We start from the raw sequence: 18,877 nt of genomic DNA on the forward strand, positions 1-18,877 counted from the left end.
AATCCATGATTATGTAAGGCAAGATGATAAAAAGTTTTAAGAGCAAAATTCCTTTTATGCAATCATCAAAGAAAATTTGAGGAGCATTTGATTTCCTCAAGAGTCTCTCAAGACCAAGAGCTGGTCCAAGTCTGGGATTACTGGGTTCTGTTGGAAATCCTCCCACCCTCTGTCCAGACCTCAGTTTGCAGAATCATAGTCACTGAGAGCTTGAAGGGACCCGGGAGACCCATAAGTAAAAGCTTGGAATCTCTGCTAAAAGGAAGTTAGTTCTCTCTCCCTATCCTCAGCTCTCCATAGGCTGAGCTCTGTTCTCACTGGCTTCTATCTTTAGTCTCTTCCACCCCTGGGGTTGCAGACTAACCAGCCTATTAATGAGCAGTCACAGGCTGTGACCTCATTAAAAATTTGTTAATGAGATATACTGCTGTTCAGGGAGCACAGCTGAGGGAGGCTCCCAGTGGCCTCTCTGGGGGCCAGAAAGGAGAGCTTAGATGAAGAGACAGGATCAGATCTGGGGAGAGGGTAATGAACTCAGGCTGCAGATCCACACCTAATGAAATTCAAGCAGGCCGGCTCTGAGGCTCAAGCCCCTGATAGCCTGCAGGCTTATAGGGTTGGGTGGGATCCAGGGCAGCAGTGATTTCCCTCTATGAGTCAGGTCTGCTTAATGCTTCCTCTGCTGACTCATTTTGATGGAGGGCTTCAAAATGTGAGATTAAGAAATAATTTTGTGTTGCCCTGAGTTTATGGCTCGTGGATAATTGTATCTGTCTCATAGGCTTGGTTCATTTGCCACCCATTCTCCACAACCAGGACAATCTTTCCAAACACATAGCTGATTGTTACTTCATACTCAAAACTTTTTAGTGGAGATGGTTCACAGAGTAAGATTTAAAGGCCTAGCAAAGAAAACTTGAATATTTGATCTCCCCACCCTAATCTCCTCTAGACTTCTCTCCTATGTTATCATTTTCATTATTACTGCTGGTATCACCATCATCATTGTCAGGATTATACCAGCATACTTAACATTTCCATAGCACTTTTTAGTCTTCAACAGTGTTTTATACGTATTAATTCATTTAAATCTCACAGCAATGCAAGGCAATAGCTGCTGTGATTATCTGCATTTTTTAGATCAAATTGCCAACATCTATTGGCTCATAGAAAAAGCAAGAAAATTACAGAAAAACATCTACTTTTGCTTCATTGACTACGCTAAGCCTTTGACTATGTGGATCACAAAAAGCTGTGGAAAAATCTTAAGGAGATGGGAATACCAGACCACCTTACCTGCTTCCTGGGAAACCTGTATACAGGTCAAGAAGCAACAGTTAGAACTGGACATGGAACAACGGACTAATTAAAAATTGGGGAAGGAGTATGTCACGGCTGTATATTGTTACCCTGCTTATTTAACTTACACACAGAGTGCCTCATGTGAAATGCCAGGTTGGATGAGGCACAAAATGGAATCAAGATTGCTAGGAGAAATATCAATAACCTCAGATATGCAGGTGACATACCACCCTTATGGCGGAAAGCAAAGAGCAACTAAAGAGCCTCTTGATGAAGGTGAAAGAGGAGAGTGAAAAAGCTGGCTTAAAACTCAACATTCAAAAAACTAAGATCACGGCATCTGGTTCCATCACTTCATGGCAAATAGATGGGGGAAACAATGGAAACAGTGACAGAATTTATTTTCTTGGGCTCCAAAATCACTGCAGACAGTGACTACAGTCATGAAATTGAAAGATGCTTTCTCCTTGGAAGAAAAGCTATGAAAAACCTAGACAGAATATTAAAAAACAGAGAAATTTCTTTGCCAACAAAGGTCCATCTAGTCAAAGCTATGGTTTTTCCAGTAATCATGAACAGATGTGAGAGTTGGACCATAAAGAAGGCTGTGTGCTGAAGAATTGGTGCTTCTGAAATGTGATATTTCAGAAAAGAGAAGAATCTTGAGAATCCCTTGGACCGCAAAGAGATCAAACCAGTCAATTGTAAAAGAAATTAGTTCTGAATTTTCATTGGAAGGACTGATGCTGAAGCTCCAATACTTTGGCCATCTGATGTGATGAGCCAACTCACTAGAAAAGACACTGATGCTGGGAAAGATTGAAGGCAGGAGAAGAAGGGGACAACAGAGAATGAGATGGTCCGATGGCATCACTGACTCGATGGACATGAGTTAAGCAAGCTCCGGGAGCTGGTGATGGACAGGGAAGCCTGGCGTGCTGCCGTCCATGGGGTCACAAAGAGTTGGACATGAAAGCGACTAAACAGCAACAATAGATGACACGGAGTCAAGATATGCAGTGTAACTTGTCCAATATCTTACAGCTACTCAGGAAGAGAGGCAGGATTACAGTCCAGGCATTTAGGCTTCTGAGTTTATGCTTTTACACCTAGGAATACTTGCTTCTGTTACCTTTTGCACTTCTCATTTGTCTTGGAATGCCTATCTCGCATACAATTTTAAACCTTGACTCCTTCTTACACTTCTTACATTGCCACCACTTCTAATCATTATGCATGTGTTATTTTCTATTGTCCTAATGTTTATATGTCAGCCTGCTTCCATTGAACTGAAAGTTCTTGCACTTGGATTGAGCTGGGCTCAGTAATCATTACTGGGAAAGTGTTAGTTGCTAAGTCATGTCTTTTTGACCTCATGGACTGTAGTCTGCCAGGCTCCTCTGTCCATGGAATTCTCCAGGCGAGAATACTGGAGTGGGTTGCCGTTTCCTCCTCCAGGGGATTTTCCCAGCCCAAGGATGGAACCTGGGTTATTACAGGCAAATTCTTTACCATCTGAGCCACCAAGGAAGCCAAACATTACTGTGGTCTTAACTGAATCTTTTCGTATTTATTATATTATTTTAAACACATACTGTATTGTATTCTCTCTGAGAAATTAGAAACTAAATTCTTGACCTCTCTCCCACAGCCATGTCCCTGTAGCCATACATGCTCTTTCTCCTTACTTTTCCATTTCAATAAAAAGTATCTCTATCAATATGATTCATTATGTAAGAAATTTGAGTATAGTCATTGGCACCTTCCCAATACTAAATCATTATCAGCTCTGTTCCACTGCCATTTCATACTAGTCTCTCTCTTTACATTCTTGCTACCTACAATAAATTCTCCACCCAAGAGACATAGTTATCTTTTTAAAATAATTGCCCCTTGCTTAATATGCCTCAATGGTGGTCCATGTCATTTAGATTAATGTTTAAACTCTATAACATGATCAAAAAGAAGTTCTGAATGGTCTGCCCTTTTCTTGCCTGTACAGGTAATTTTCACTTCTCTTGTCCTTATTCAGAAACTTTTTTTTTTTTCCTTCTGGTTTTGGTGTCAGGGTAACACTGACCTCACATAATGAGTTGGGATGTGTTCCCTCCACATATATTTTGGAAGAGGCTGAGAAGGATTGGTATTAATTCTTTATTAAATGTTTGGTAGAATTCACCAGTGAAGCTCTCTGGTCCTGAACTTTTGTTTTTTGAGATTTTTGATTAGTGATTCAAGCTCCTAGCTGGAAACTGGTCTGTTCAGATTTTCTGCAACTTCATTACTCAATCTTAATTGTATGCTTCTGGAAACTTATCTATTTCTTCTAGATTGCCCAGTTTGTTGATATGTGATTGTTTGTAGTAATCCCTTATGAGCTTTTGTATTTCTGTAATATCAGTTGCACTGTTTCCTCTTTCATTTCTGATTTTATTTGAGCCTCTTTTTTCCCTTGGGTTTTTTAAAGATTTACTTAGTTTTTCTTTTCAAGAAAACAGCTCATAGTTTTTTTTTTTTTTTTAATTTTTTATCTTTTCTATGGTCTTTTTGTCTCTATTTCATTTATTTCTACTCTGATCTTTGTTATTTCCCTGCTTCTACTAACTCTGTGCTTCATTTATTTTTCTTTTTATGGTTTCTTGAAATTTAAAGTTAGGTTAGATTTAAAGTTAGGGTATTTATCTCAAATAAATAACTTAGGTCAATAAAAAATCTTTCTCTTTTTTTTTATTATTGCTATTTATTGCTATGAACTTCCCACTTAGAACTCCTTTTGCTACATTTCATAAGTTTTTTTATGTTGTATTTCCATTTCTACTTGTATCAAGGTATTTTTTTTCCTTTGTATTTCTTTTTTGATCCATTCAGTAGGATGATGTTTGTTTAATCTCCATATATTTGTGAATTTTCCAGTTTTCTTCTTGTAGTTGGTTTCTAGTTTCATATTATTGTGGTCAGAAAAGATGCTTGATATTATCTCAGTCTTATATTTATTAAGACTTGTTTTGTGCCCTAGCCTATGAAGTATCCTGGAGAATGTTCCTTGTGCACTTAAGAAGTCTGTGTAATTTTGTTGTTTTTGGATAGAATGTTCTCTATATGTTTGTTAAGGCAATCTGGTCTATCATGTTATTTAAGGGCAATGTTCCTTATTGATTTTTCTGAGTGATATATCCATTGATGAAATTGTGGTATTAAAGTCACCTAGTATTATCGGAGAAGGCGATGGCACCCCACTCCAGCACTCTTGCCTGGAGAATCCCCTGAACGGAGGAGCCTGGTAGGCTGCAGTCCATGGGGTTGCTAAGAGTTGGACCCGACTGAGCGACTTCACTTTCACTTTTCACTTTCATGCATTGGAGAAGGAAATGGCAACCCACTCCAGTGTTCTTGCCTGGAGAATCCCAGGGACGGGGGAGCCTGGTGGGTTGCCATCTATGGGGCCGCACAGAGTCGGACACGACTGAAGTGACTTAGCAGTAGCAGCAGCCACAGTATATTTTTCACTTCAGTTATTGTATTCTTCAGTTCTGTGACTTTTGTTTGCTACTCCCTTATATTGTCTCTTTATTAAAATTCTCACTTTGTTCATCCATTGTTCTCCTGAACTTAGTGAGCATCTTTATGACCATTATTTTTAACTTCATTAGGTAAATAACATCTCATTTCATACGGTTTTTTTTTTTTTCCTGAGGTTTTAGCTTGCTCTTCATTTGGAACATATCCCTCTGTTTCATTTTCCTTGACTCTGTGTGGGTTTTTTAACACCAGATAAAACATCCACCTTGCTCAGTCTTGAAGGAGTGGCCCCGTATATGAGATAAAACTTCTTGTTTAATGTTGCCCTAGCCCTCGGTTGTCTCTCAGACTCTTGTGATTGTCCAGGTAACCTGCTTTATTGTTAGTGGGCTCCCAGTAGTTGAGGGTATGCTAAGAGTTATCAGTGTCCCAAAGGGGAAGATCCCTGTTAGCACCTAGATTCGGGTTAATTGGAAGTCAGACCCATAGGCAGCAAGGTTTGAAGTATTCAAATATACCTCTTTCAGGAGACAACTGGGAATGAACATTTCTATCTGTTCCTTCTGCACTGTTTGAGGCTATAATCAATTCAGAGCTGTTTTTGTTTACTACCATCCCATGAACCCATGTATACAAATCTCACCGGCCACCAGAGCAAGGTTATCAAGGGTGGCAGTCACAATGTCAATGTATGAGCTTTATATACAAGTTCTTTTCTCGGAGACACTGATACCTGGGGGAGGGACAAAGGGAGAAGGCAAAGATGGCACCCACTAGCTTCCTTAATCTCTGGAGAGAATTATATACATTTCAATATATATTTAATTTGAATCTTGTCCCTTAAGCCACAGCTATGAAAATAAGTTTATTGGTCTCTTTCCCAGAAAGACAGAGGTATATTTCAGCCTGCTATCTTTATGCTATGTTCTGGGGGCAATATCTAGTTAAATAATGTTTCTCTATTTGTATAGTCCTAGGAGAAGATGCTTGAGAGTCCCTTGGACTGCAAGGAGATCCTACCAGTCCATTCTGAAGGAGATCAGCCCTGGGATTTCTTTGGAAGGAATGATGCTAAAGCTGAAACTCCAGTACTTTGGCCACCTCATGCGAAGAGTTGACTCATTGGAAAAGACTCTGATGCTGGGAGGGATTGGGGGCAGGAGGAGAAGGGGACGACAGAGGATGAGATGGCTGGATGGCATCACTGACTCGATGGACGTGAGTCTGAGTGAACTCCAGGAGTTGGTGATGGACTGGGAGGCCTGGTGTGCTGCGATTCATGGGATCACAAAGAGTCGGACACGACTGAGCGGCTGAACTGAACTGAGTTGAATATTATAAATATTTATTTTGTTATAAATATATGTATACCCATATATATATATGTATAATTTAGCATAAAATATATTAATACATTTATACCACAGTGTTTAAGTTACAATATCAAGGGAAAAGGGTGAACATCCCCAAGGACTTTGCAGCTTCTGGAGAAAGAATTAGCATAGTTTTGGTTTTACACAGGATAGTTTATTGTGTCAGGTGGAAGAATGACCTTGTTATTGTCTTCATTTTGGAGATTGCATGATTTAAGGAGATAAATGTGAACTCTAAGTTGACAAGGGAAGACCATGGTGACCAATTTTATGTATCAACTTGGCTAGGTTTTATTTCCCAATTTTTCAATCAAACCCCAATGTGTGACTTGAAGGTATTTTATTAGAGGTGATTCAAATCAATGTTCAGTTCACTTTAAGTATAAAAGGTTATTCTAGATAATTTAGAGGAACTTTGTTCAATCAAGTGAAGGGCCTTAAGAGGAGAACTGAGGGTGAAGAAATTTCACCTGTGAGAAGAAGCTTACTCTCATGCCCAAGAGTTCCAGGCTACCCTTCCTGACCGCCTGCCCTCCAAATTTCAAATTAGTGTCGCCCACTCCCAGTTTCATAAGTTAGTTCCATGTAATAAATCTTTTAATGCATATTTCCTACTGGCTCTGGTTTATCGGATTGAACCCTTACTTATACAGTCAATACATTTTTTTCCTGCAACAAAGGGGAAATTTTACCAATTTAGTTATGTGGAAAACTTCCTGCTACCATCAGCTTTGACAATTTATCTTACTTTTTCTGGTTCACTGTCTGAAGATTCTCCAGGAAAACCTTTCCTATTTCCATCCTTCTCTGAAGCTTTCTAGTCAGCTACAAGTCATTCCATCTTTCCTTCTTGAAAGCCACTCTTCTGATTTTGAATATAGTAGCAAAGTTATAATTGGAGTACAGTATTAAACTGGCAATATAACTATAAAATCCATGTGCAACTTTTTTCCTTTTTTTTGAATTTTTTATTTTGTACTGGGGTATAGCTAATTAACAATGTTGTGATAGTTTCAAGTGAACAGCAAAGGGACTCAGCCATCCATATACATGTATCCATTCTCCTCAAACCTTGCCTCCCATCCACACTGCCACATAACATTGAGTAGAGTTCCATGTGCTATACAATAAGTCCTTGTTGATTATCCATCTTAAACCATTTCTAATGGTCAGTGTGTACATAACCTTTCCAAACTCCCTAACTATTCCTTCCCCTGGTGACCATAAGTTCATTTTCTAAGTCTGTGAGTCTCTTTGTTTTGTAAGTAATGTTCATTTGTATCATTACTTTTTAGAGTCCACATATAAGGGATGTCATAGAATATTTCTCCTCTGTCTGACTTACTTCATCTAGTAGTATGTACAGCCTTTAATCATTAATTTAGGAAACCTGAATTGTGAACCAAGTTTTCAGTTATACTATTTTCTCTACTTTTCTGTATGATTTAAACATTTAAAAATAAAATACTAAAAATATTAAAGTAAAATAAATACTAAAAGCAAAAAATAATAAAGGAGAGAGAAAAATGAACTGTTGTTGTATAGACAATAAGATACCTCCCTTGGAAATACAATTCATCAAGTAAAATATAACATAAGTAAGGACACAGAGGATTTGTATTACACATGACCTAATGGCTATACATAAAATTTTTAAATCAGGTGGTCTAAACCAGAAAAGGAACGTCAGCTTATAAATATAGATGATGGTTGAGGTTATAATAATAAATAATTATATAGCTGCTTAATTAAAATTAAAACATTTTTAGAATATAAAACCACCTCATGAGATTTCAAAGCAGAAAGAAAGTGTTAGTTGATCAGTCATGTCTGACACTTTTCAACCCTGTGGTCTGTCCATGGAATTCTGTAGGTAAGAACATTGGAGTGGGTTGCCATTCCCTTCTCCAGGGGATCTTCCCAACACAGGAATCAAACTTGGGTCTCCCGCATTGCAGGCAGATTCTTTACCCTCTGAGTTAATAGGGAAGCCCATGAGATTTCAAAATAACATTAATTGTACAATAATGATTAACAAAGGTTTTCAACCATAAATATATACTGCTATCTTCTGACAAAAGGCTGAAAATCTAACACTTGGATAGGAATTATATGATTCAAGATAAAGTATCTTACATTGCTTTTAGTGCTTATATGAGGACCATGATCCATACCACTACCTTTTGACTAAAGAAAAGTGGTGAGTGAAAGTCGCTCAGTCATGTCCGACTATTTGCAACCCCATGGACTGTAGCCTACCAGGCCCCTCCCTCCATGGGATTCTCCAGGCAAGAGTACTGGAGTGGGTGGTTGCCGGTGCCAGCCGGCAAAGCCGATCAGGTCCCGAGAACGTGCATGGCGTGGCTGAGAAAGGGGTCGAGAGGTTCAGACACGTCTCCATGAAGGGACGCAGTCTGACCACGACTTTATTCAGCATCTTATATTTATACAGGAGAGCGTGAGAAAGACAAGACAGTTAGCATTTTTATTGGTTGACCTATACATCTTACAAAAAGTCACAAGAAATCTTGAGAGCATGGGAATGGCGCCCTGTTATTATTTCTTACACCAGATAACATTTCTCTGTGTGTGAGAAGTTTGTCCAGAACTCCAGGTGTCTGCAGTAAATAATCGCCTAATCTCTGGGGTGGCGGGACAGAGAGCTATGTTTGCAAGCAAACCCTCAAGGACTGAGGCAGCTCCCAGAGCTGTGTCCTTCAGACAAAGGACCCCATTCTCATGGGCAGCTCCCCACATCTCCCCCTTTCTTTTTATATAGGCGCACGCTTATGTTCCTTTAACCGCAGACCATTTCCATAGATGGAAGCCTTTATCATCCATAGATCATCAATCAGTTTTTTAATTAAACAAGGTGCAAGAAATAAAACAGTTAAAATTGTTAAGAATAGTCCTCCTATGGCCGCTCCCAAGTACCAAATACTACCGATGGTAGGTACATGTCGGAAAAGTCCTTTAACAAAAGACTCAGCTCTTTTTGCAACATCCAAATCAGGTCTAGGTGCATTTTCAATGTTCATTATTTCCTGATGTAGATGCAGCAAATCTAAGGAAATATTTTCATTATGCCAAATACCTTCTAAATGAGCTTTCACCTTATCCCAAGCAGTTATACTACCATTATATTTTTGGGGGGTAACACAGATCCATCGAAAATCGGCATGACATTGTACCCATAATCTCAACTTTATACTTTGAACCTCTTCACCTAAAAATTTTACAACATCATAAAGGGCATTCAATCGATCCTCTAGCTTTTTGTCAATATTTTCTTGAGTCCCCAGGGTAACGGATACATTTTGTGCCAGATTATTAACAAAAGTTGCAGTTTGCACTGATTGTGCCAGGGACAGGGCTGCAGTAATCGAGGAGGCAATGAGGGTTACCAAAGCTACAAATCCCAGAATTATTAACCCTATTCCCCTACGATAACGCATTAAAGCACCCTCTACTTCTCTCCAAAGTTCAAGTCCTCTTTCCTCATACCAAGACCCATTGATCTTTACAGGAACCATAACAAAGGCAGGCTGTCTTAAGACTAGAACCCTAGTTTGATTAGTAATTCCCCTGATGCAGTTAGTTAAGGTACAATTGTTACAAGTTACATTATAATTTCATAACCCAGGTTGTATTTTTACAGATCCTACTAGTAAAACATAAGGGTGAGGCACACATGCACGAGGGTACCTCATGGTGAGATTCCATAAACAACCGTGTCTCACTTTCGATCCCACCTGAAGGTAGGAACCCTCACATCCAAGGGCAGCGGCTAATTTCCAGATTTCTGTTTGGAACACTTTAGAGCCGCCTAAATTCCAAATACGGGATGCAAAGTTCCTATTGTCCTGAGCTCCAGGGTCTCGGGCCGAGTCTGGAGATCAGTCCCACAATGACTCATTTGTCCCAAATATGTTATAAACTGTAGCAGTTCCATCTCGACACAGTTTCCATGGTGCAGCAGTGACTCTTCCCCTTGTTCCAAAGTCGAAGAAAGGGATATCTAAAGGACCAGTTCCATTACGACGTTGAGGAGTTCCAGATTCTTTCGTTACTCCAGGAATGTCCAGGTTCCAACTACTGTCAGAATTGGCATATCTTGCCTCCCCAACAAAAAGGCATCCTGTTGAATTAAAATATCTAGACAGACAGATAGGTAAACGATCAAACACTCCATGATAAGAGAAATTAACTTGATTAGGAATAATACGTTTATCTGAAAAACCACCTGAAGCCACAGTATCATTAGTGTACATGAGAATGGACCGACCCTCCCAGCCCACCGGTTGGAGAAGGGGAGGGTCGGGAAAATAAGCCCAGTAAGCATTTGAATATTCTTTAGAATGTGCAGTATTAATCTGATTTAAGATAATAAATAAGGTTATCAGGAAGCTTAAAGGCGATATCGGATCGCCCTGCACAGCAACACGATTCTGTGCCTCTCGCATCAATGCCTGGAGTTGTTGTCGAGATGGTAATTCATCATGCTCTTGAATCGTCAATCTCCTCATCTGGTTTACTAGAGATCATCTCCGCCGTGCGTACCAACCTTTCTGGCAGCCAGCGCGGCACTTCGGCATCCTGTGGGAAGACACAAACATGCCCTCGTCCCCAAATTATTACAGGATCTGGTCCATACCATTTTCCCACAAGTGGGTCTTTCCAAAAGACTTTAGGTCTTATTGTTTGCGCATCAAAGTTCCAAAATCGCTGTGCTGCTGAACGGCCACATATATCCAATTGTAAAAAATTTAGAACAAATAAAGCATGGTTTAGAGAGTTGGAGGGGGTATTGAGATACAATTCCCCCTTCTTTAGTTTTTGCAATTGATGTTTGAGAGTTTGATGTGCCCGTTCAATGATTCCTTGACCTTGAGGATTATAAGGGATACCTGTTTTATGTGAGATAGACAATTGCATACAAAATAGTTGAAAATTTTTTCCAGTGTATCCTGGACCATTGTCTGTTTTTATGGTTTTAGGGGTTCCCATAACAGCAAAACATTTAATGCAATGAGCTATACAATGTTTGCTAGCTTCTCCGGATTGTAAAGAGGCATGTAAAAAGCCAGAGAAGATGTCAACAGTAACATGAACAAATTTTTGTTTACCAAATTCAGGAATATGAGTAACATCCATTTGCCATATGTCGTTTGGCAACAATCCTCGGGGATTAACTCCATAATGGGGGACACTAAAAAGTTGAGGACATGCTTGACATTGCTTAACAGTCTGGCAGCTTCTCAAGTAATGCCAAATTGAAGTCTTAAGCTATTGCTATTTTGATGGTGTAAGCTGTGGGAAGTTTTTGCCATTTGTTCCAATGAAGGAAATATCATACATGTAGCTTCGTCAGCCAAAGCATTGCCTCGTGCTAAAGGTCCAGGAAGTCCAGAGTGAGCACGAATATGACCGAAATAGCATTTATTAACTCTGGAGCAAATTAAATGTTGTATATCACGAAAAAGAGTTTGGATAGTAGAATTCAGGATACCAATAAATGGAACAGTTTCAATAGTGTTTAAGGCTCTTATGATATATTGACTGTCAGAATATAAATTAAATGGAGCAGAGATTTGTAATAAAGCCTGAAAAACGGCAAATAGTTCTACTTCTTGAGCAGACTTATAATTAGTACGCCAGGCAGCAGTATTGTCCTATATAATCAAACTAGCTATTCCATTAGAAGAGCCATCAGTAAATACAGTTAGGGTGTCAGCAAGGGGCTGAGAAACAACGATTTTTGGAAAAAGAAATTGGTGATAGTGAGCAAATTGCAAAATTTTATCCCTTATCTTGCTTTTGTTGTTGATACAGTACTTCTTTGACTGTCTTTCCTTGTAATGCCGCAGCCAAAGTTATGCCTTGAACGTACGAAGGGCTGATATCGGCACAAATCTGTACATAATCGGATAAGCCTCCCTTTTTCCTGTAAGGTCTCAAGGCAGCTTGACAAGTCGAATTAGCATTCTCATAAGCAAGCTGTTTAGCCAACACCATTCCCGCCTGCTCATCCCCTATCATTTTACTAATTGCCTCAAGCAGGCGGGCAACAAAATCCTGATATGGTTCATCCGGCCCCTGGAGAATTTTAGATAAATCTTCAGTCTTTTTATCAGAATTTGGAAGTTTTTTCCATGCTTGTAGAGCCGCAGCACTAATCTGAGGGTAGGCTCCAGGCAAATAATTAAGTTAATTATTAGTGTCTCGATAATCTCCCTCTCCCACCATCATTTCATAAGTGGTATTCAGTCCCTGTCGTCAATTGATATCAGCTGTGATCCCACACTGCTCAGCAAACTCAGATTTCCATAGTAAATAATCTCCTCCAGATAAGCAAGCCCGAGCAACCTGTTTCCAATCATTAGGTGGCAGATTTTGATTTCCTAAAGCCTCTATAAGAGCCTGAGTAAATGGCGCAGTTGGGCTGTATTGTGCACAAGCCATTTTAAACTCTTAGTTGCTTAAAGGGTAGCGGTTCATAATACCTCTGCTGTTGAGCATTTTCAAATACTGGATAGATTCCTGAAAACCCGGGAATATGTTCTCCTTCATCATTAGCTCCCTTAATCGCTTGTTGAAAAGGAGATAATAATATCTCACTTCTAATTTTTAGGTTTTCACCGGGCAAAGAAGCAGGGATAGATATAAGCTCTCGCGGTTCTATGAAAGGCGGAGGTGGATCAAGCCCAGCAAGAACCGAGGGAGGACATGCTGGAGGCACAGGCTGACTGGAGTGGGAGTCTCCCTGTGCTTCCTTTTTTACTGCTATAACAATTTTCTGAATTAAATTCTCCAGCTGTTCTTCGGAAAGCCCTGAATGCTTTAATTCCCCTTTTCCTGTGGGGGGTTGCATGCTAACCATCATCTCCCAAGGCATATCCTCTCTATGATACTGAGCCACTTGTTCATTTAACTCTTCCTGTTCATCAGAGCTTAACACATCATCATTCCCTCCAGCCTTACAAGCTGTTCCCTCAGGCATGGCATAAAGCGGCTCAGGCGGAGGGGCGGAAGGCTCTGCAACTTCGGGTTCTGTGAAATCCCCGAGGGCCGTCTGAATCTTATGTCCCTCATGTTCAGGATCCAGACAGTCTCTTATGCGAGTCCACAAAGAAAAAGCATCCACAGGGACACGATTGGGACCATGTAAGGAGTAATATGTCTGCAATTGTTTTCCTACTTTCTTCCAAGTTTCCAGACTAACTGTTCCTTCCTCTGGAAACCAAGGACAAACATCTTTTATAAAAAGTAAAAATTTCTCTAACTGTAACTTATTTACATGAATTCCCCTGCCTTTTAACATAGTTTTCAACATATGTACAAATAACTGGCGGCTATTGCCTTGTCCCATGATTTATTACTCTCGACAATAACACTCCCTGCCCTTTACTTTAATTAATTAGGAATTCCTCGTTACTTACTTCAATCTTAGCAGGCAGCGGCCATCGTCGTGCTCCAATTCCCGAGTCCCTGACCTGCTGGTGCCAGCCGGCAAAGTCGATCAGGTCCCGAGAACGTGCACGGCGTGGCTGAGAAAGAAAACTACAGCAAACTACAGCAAAGATGGGGTCTAGAGGTTCAGACACGTCTCCACGAAGGGACGCAGTCTGACCACGACTTTATTCAGCATCTTATATTTATACAGGAGAGCGTGAGAAAGACAAGACAGTTAGCATTTTTATTGGTTGACCTATACATCTTACAAAAAGTCACAAGAAATCTTGAGAGCATGGGAATGGCACCCTGTTATTATTTCTTACACCAGATAACATTTCTCTGTGTGTGAGAAGTTTGTCCAGAACTCCAGGTGTCTGCAGTAAATAATCGCCTAATCTCTGGGGTGGCGGGACAGAGAGCTATGTTTGCAAGCAAACCCTCAAGGACTGAGGCAGCTCCCAGAGCTGTGTCCTTTAGATAAAGGACCCTGTTCTCACGGGCAGCTCCCCACAGGTGGTAGTGGTGGTAGTTAAGTCTCTCAGTCGTGTCCGACTCTTGCGATCGCATGGATTGCAGACTGTCAGGCTCTTCTGTCCATGGGATTTCCCAGGCAAGAATTCTAGAGTGGGTTGCCATTTCCTTCTCCAAGGGATTCTTCCTGACTTGGGAATCAAATCCAGGTCTCCTGCACTGCAGGCGAATGCTTTACCAACTGAGCTATGAGGGATATTATTAGAAATTATACAGTGGTTAGACTAAAAATCATGAGGGCCAGGAAAGTATATCAGGTTTGGATAAGCTGAAAACTACCACAGTTTATAAAACCAAATTAAAACAATCTTATCTGATATTTTTTCTTAAATTTATTTATTGTTGGCTATGCTGGCTCTTCATTGCTGCCTGGGCTTTCTCTAGTTGCAGTAGTGGGGCTTCTCATTGCTGTGGCTTCTGTTGCAGAGTACTGGGCTCTATTGAAGTGGGCTTCAATAGCTGTTGTAGGTGGGCTCAGTAGTTGCAGCTCCCAGGCTCTAGAGCACAGGCTGAATAGTTGTGTCTCATGAGCCTAGTTGCTTCACAGCATGTGGGATCTTCCCGGATCAGGGATCAACCTGTCTCCTGCCTTGGCAGGCAGATTCTTTACTACTGAGACAACAGAGAAGCCCCTCATCTGATCTTATATAAAAACTTAATACAAAATAGGAAGACCATGTAATTATAATGTAAAGCAAAACAAAACAAATATAGTATATAAATTAATAACCCAATTAAAACTTATGAAATGTGGCTTCTAAGTTGTTAAGGTGAAATGGCATGCCTGCCATCCTTAAACTCTTGGCAGAACATATTTTGTTAATTCGCTCATCCAATATGTTTGCTAAGCCAGACAGAATCCATTTTTCCTCTATCATTTTATAATGGCTGAATGAAAGCATGTACTACTTCTTAGCGTATTGCATCCACCATTACAAAATTAAAATAAAAAATTTAGAAGGGAGATGTTCTGGGAAACTTGGAAAAATCTTATACATCCAGGCCAAGTACTGTCTAACAAAAGCAGTTTCGTGGCTCTTGTCAATGCCAATGCTTACTTTACCTGAAAACTAGGGGGCTTTAATGAATTGCTTCTAGTTTTTCTGAGTCTAAGCCCCAACTATAACACCTCCAAAATTATAAATGTAGAAGTTCCAATAAAGGAAGAGAACTAAAGTGTGAAATTATGTATTTTATAAATATATCCCATTTGTTGGAAAATTTACATTGTATGTATTTTATACTATAAAAATTTATATTACATATCATATAATACATTTTATAAGTGGGTTTTATTATAAAATGGGTATTTTATATTATATATATGTATGTATACATACATATGTATATAAAATCCTGTTTTCTCTCTACCATGGTAAGTTTTGCACACTATCTTGCAATGTTTCTTTTGGAGTCTGAAAGGTATTTCTCTCTCATTTTTCCATAGATTTTAAAAAGTAATTAAATGAGATATCATTAAGGTCAATTGATTATAAAAGGAAAAGTCCCCTAACCCACTAGGAGGCAAGCAGCAGGTCACTACATTGACTATTGCAGAACTTCTTTTTGGATATGCCTCCTAAGATAGAAAGGGCTTTTAAAACAAAACAAAATTAAACTGAAAAAATGCCATTAATATAACTCTAAAAACTAGTTGTATAACTATTTCTGAATATCTTCTTGAAAAATAGAATTACTTTATAATGATTTTACTAATATATGTGTTTTAGAGTTCTGATTATTTAACTCTTTGTCTCCTAAAAGAAAGAATTTAATTAATACAAGAAAGAAAAGAGAAATTTCTTTGATATATAACCTCTTATTCCTTAATTATTGTATTAAGTCAGTATGTTTATCATTGCAGATGATGAAAAAAAGAAGAAAATCTGAAATCCGAATTTCTTCAGCAAAGAGAATCTCTCAAGAAAAGAGCTCGGCCACTTGCCATGGTTTTTCTGATGGCATTTTTGACCTCCTTGTTCCTCAGGCAGTAGATGATAGGGTTGAGCATGGGAGTAAAGACTGCATATATGGCTGAGATCAACTTGTTAGAATTGAATGAAGCAATGGCCCGAGGTCGGACATACATGAAGATCACAGCTGTGTAGAAGATGACTACCACCATAAGGTGAGAGGCACAGGTAGAAAAGGCCTTCCGCTGCCCAGTGGCTGAAGGAATGTGCAGGATGGCAGAGACAATGAAGGCATAGGAAAGGACAGTGGCTGAGAGAGGAAACACAAGGATGATGATGGCTAGCACAAAGTCTACCATCTCTGCCATAGATGAGTCCATGCAGGCCAATTTGAGGATGGGGGAAACATCACAGAAAAAATGGTTCAAGATATTATTACCACAGAAGGAAACTTGGGAGATGAAGTATACTTTTGCCAAGGAGACAGTAAAGCCACTCAGCCAGGAGCTGATGGTTAGCTGAACACAAAATTCTGTGGTCATCATAACCGGATAGCGAAGAGGCCAACATATAGCCACATAACGGTCATAGGCCATGGCAGCCAAGAGCACACACTCAGTACAGGCAAGTGACATGAAGAAATAGAGCTGGGTCATGCATCCCAAGAAGGAGATGGTATTGGGACAAAGCAGGAATCCAGCCAGCATCTTGGGAACGGTGACAGATATATACCAGGTCTCCAGAAAGGACATGGTGCCCAGAAAATAATACATGGGCTTGTGCAGGGATCCAGTGACCCATATGGTGAGGATGATGACTACATTCTCCAACAGCACAAACAGGTAGGTGATGAGGAAGAGGAAGAAAAGCAGAACTTGCAGCCAAGGGTAAGTAGGGAAGCCCACCAGGACAAATTCACTGATATAAGTGATATTTTCCTTCCACATAATTAGGACATCAAAAGACAAAAGATTAAATGATGGCAGTACCAGATTGAAGAGTGAATCCACATTGGCACAAGGGGCCCTCAGGCTACATTAAACACAACCCTAGGGTCATAATCTGGTTGTGGTGTATGATTTAGGTCACTGGAGGCCACAGCATCTTCTCCAGAAAATCAGGTGTCAGAACAGGACCTGAAAACAAATAGAACGTAGACACAAAGCTAAGAATCTCAAAGTAGAATCGTGAGGTCAGATTCAGAGTTCAGGCCTTTGGATCTGAAGAGGTCTCCAGGTAGTACTAGGAGGAAATCCTTTCCTTATCATCATATTCACAGATTTCAGGGGCAGCTATAAGGTAGGAAATCATCACAATTAGAGAAAGTGCCAAGGATTGTCCAGATAGCAAGGAAATTTGAAGTCTGGAGAAAATAGCAGAATATCAACTAGGAAAGACCCTCCTGGCCAGAAGAATTGCTGACCCTGGTCTACTCCTCAGCTATGCCCTATGTCTTTTGAAGACACTGGCAACAGTACTTAATAATTCACTGCCTATTTTTAGGCCCACAGCTTTAAAAAAAAAATTGAATAAATTTTTTTCAAAAATTTTTTTCTTTTTTGGTAAACATTTCCCTCTTAGAATAATTAAATATATTTTAGTGTTTTAGATGACTTCTAATAACACTAATGCTAATAATTACATCTTTAATAGCTATACATAATAGTTACATTTATACATATGTAATATTATATATACATATCTGTTAGTTACATATTTTTAGAATAGTTCACAGTTGATCTCAAATTAATCTGTATAATTCATCTACATCTTCTTCAAAGACTGGCTCAAATATTTTATACTTCTGGAAGAAGTGCTACTTGATTAATTCTATCTACTTCCTGACTCTGAAACTCCTTATTATGGACACTACTTGAGGGCAAGTTGCATTTAAGAAGCTGCCTTGGGAGTGGGAAATCAGGAGATTTGACAATTTGAAAGGGTCCTGGGCTTCCCAGGGCCCAATATATAATCTGAAGAAATTTAAAAACACTTTCTTCATCAATGGAGACAGAAGAAAAAGAACAGATAAAAATTGGGTTGAGATTATAAATTGAATGAATTTTAAAAGAGAAACATATTCTTTAAGAAGCCCAATAGAAATCAGGGAACTGGAAAGAAGAATAAGATTTTAAATTTCCTAAGCAGGAGATGTCGGAGAAGGCGATAGCACCCCACTCCAGTACTCTTGCCTGGAAAATCCCGTGGACGGAGGAGCCTGATGGGCTGCAGTCCATGGGGTCGTGAAGAGTCGGACAGGACTGGGCGACTTCACTTTCACTTTTCACTTTCATGCATTGGAGAAAGAAATGGCAACCCACTCCAGTGTTCTTGCCTTGGAGAATCCCCGGGATGGGGGAGCCTGGTGGGCTGCCGTCTATGGGGTCACACAGAGTCGGACACGACTGAAGCGACACAGCAGCAGCAGCAGCAGCAGCAGGAGATGTAGGCGATGCAGCTTCCATTGTTGGGTTGGGAAGATCCCCTGGAATTGGAAATGGCAACCCACTCCAGTAGTCTTGCCTGGAAAACTCCATGGATAGAGGAGCCTAGTGGCCTCAGTCCATGGAGCTGCAGAGTCAGACTGAACAATTGAGCACTCACACACAAATATTTAGTAATTATTTCTGATTTATATGTACTTTGTAGCCTAACCCTCCCACCTCCCCACCCCCACCCCCGCCCGGATCTCTAATAAAGTAGTTGGTTATATGTGTTGGAAAAATTGAAATAAAATGGATTCAAATTTGACTTCTTTCTCCACTCAAAAGCATTATCCTTTAA

At 39.8% G+C, this 18,877-nt stretch overlaps 2 protein-coding genes and 1 pseudogene across 3 annotated transcripts; all 3 read right to left on the reverse strand.

Annotated features, from left to right (window-relative positions):
* Nucleotides 1-747: 747 nt before the first annotated feature.
* On the reverse strand, nt 748-9,727 carry LOC147357846 (endogenous retrovirus group K member 7 Env polyprotein-like). Its single transcript, XM_086338159.1, has 2 exons — nt 9,129-9,727; nt 748-862 (listed from the first exon to the last, which is right to left on the reverse strand). The coding sequence occupies exons 1-2, from the start codon at nt 9,725-9,727 to the stop codon at nt 748-750; spliced, it is 714 nt and encodes a 237-aa protein (XP_086194285.1).
* Nucleotides 9,728-11,869: 2,142 nt separating this feature from the next.
* Nucleotides 11,870-16,051, reverse strand: LOC147357847 (endogenous retrovirus group K member 10 Gag polyprotein-like; annotated as a pseudogene). The gene has a single exon (XR_015142116.1). The product of XR_015142116.1 is annotated as an endogenous retrovirus group K member 10 Gag polyprotein-like (transcript).
* Nucleotides 13,777-18,109, reverse strand: LOC147357848 (olfactory receptor 6B9). Its single transcript, XM_086340359.1, has one exon. The coding sequence runs from the start codon at nt 17,038-17,040 to the stop codon at nt 16,084-16,086; it is 957 nt and encodes a 318-aa protein (XP_086196485.1). The 5' UTR covers nt 17,041-18,109; the 3' UTR covers nt 13,777-16,083.
* Between the last annotated feature and the right edge of the window lie 768 nt (nt 18,110-18,877).

This window comes from Bos grunniens, chromosome 15, assembly GCF_055505025.1.
Source record: "Bos grunniens cultivar Pamir isolate PY7600 chromosome 15, Bosgru_T2T1.0, whole genome shotgun sequence".
Classification (NCBI taxonomy): domain Eukaryota; kingdom Metazoa; phylum Chordata; class Mammalia; order Artiodactyla; family Bovidae; genus Bos; species Bos grunniens.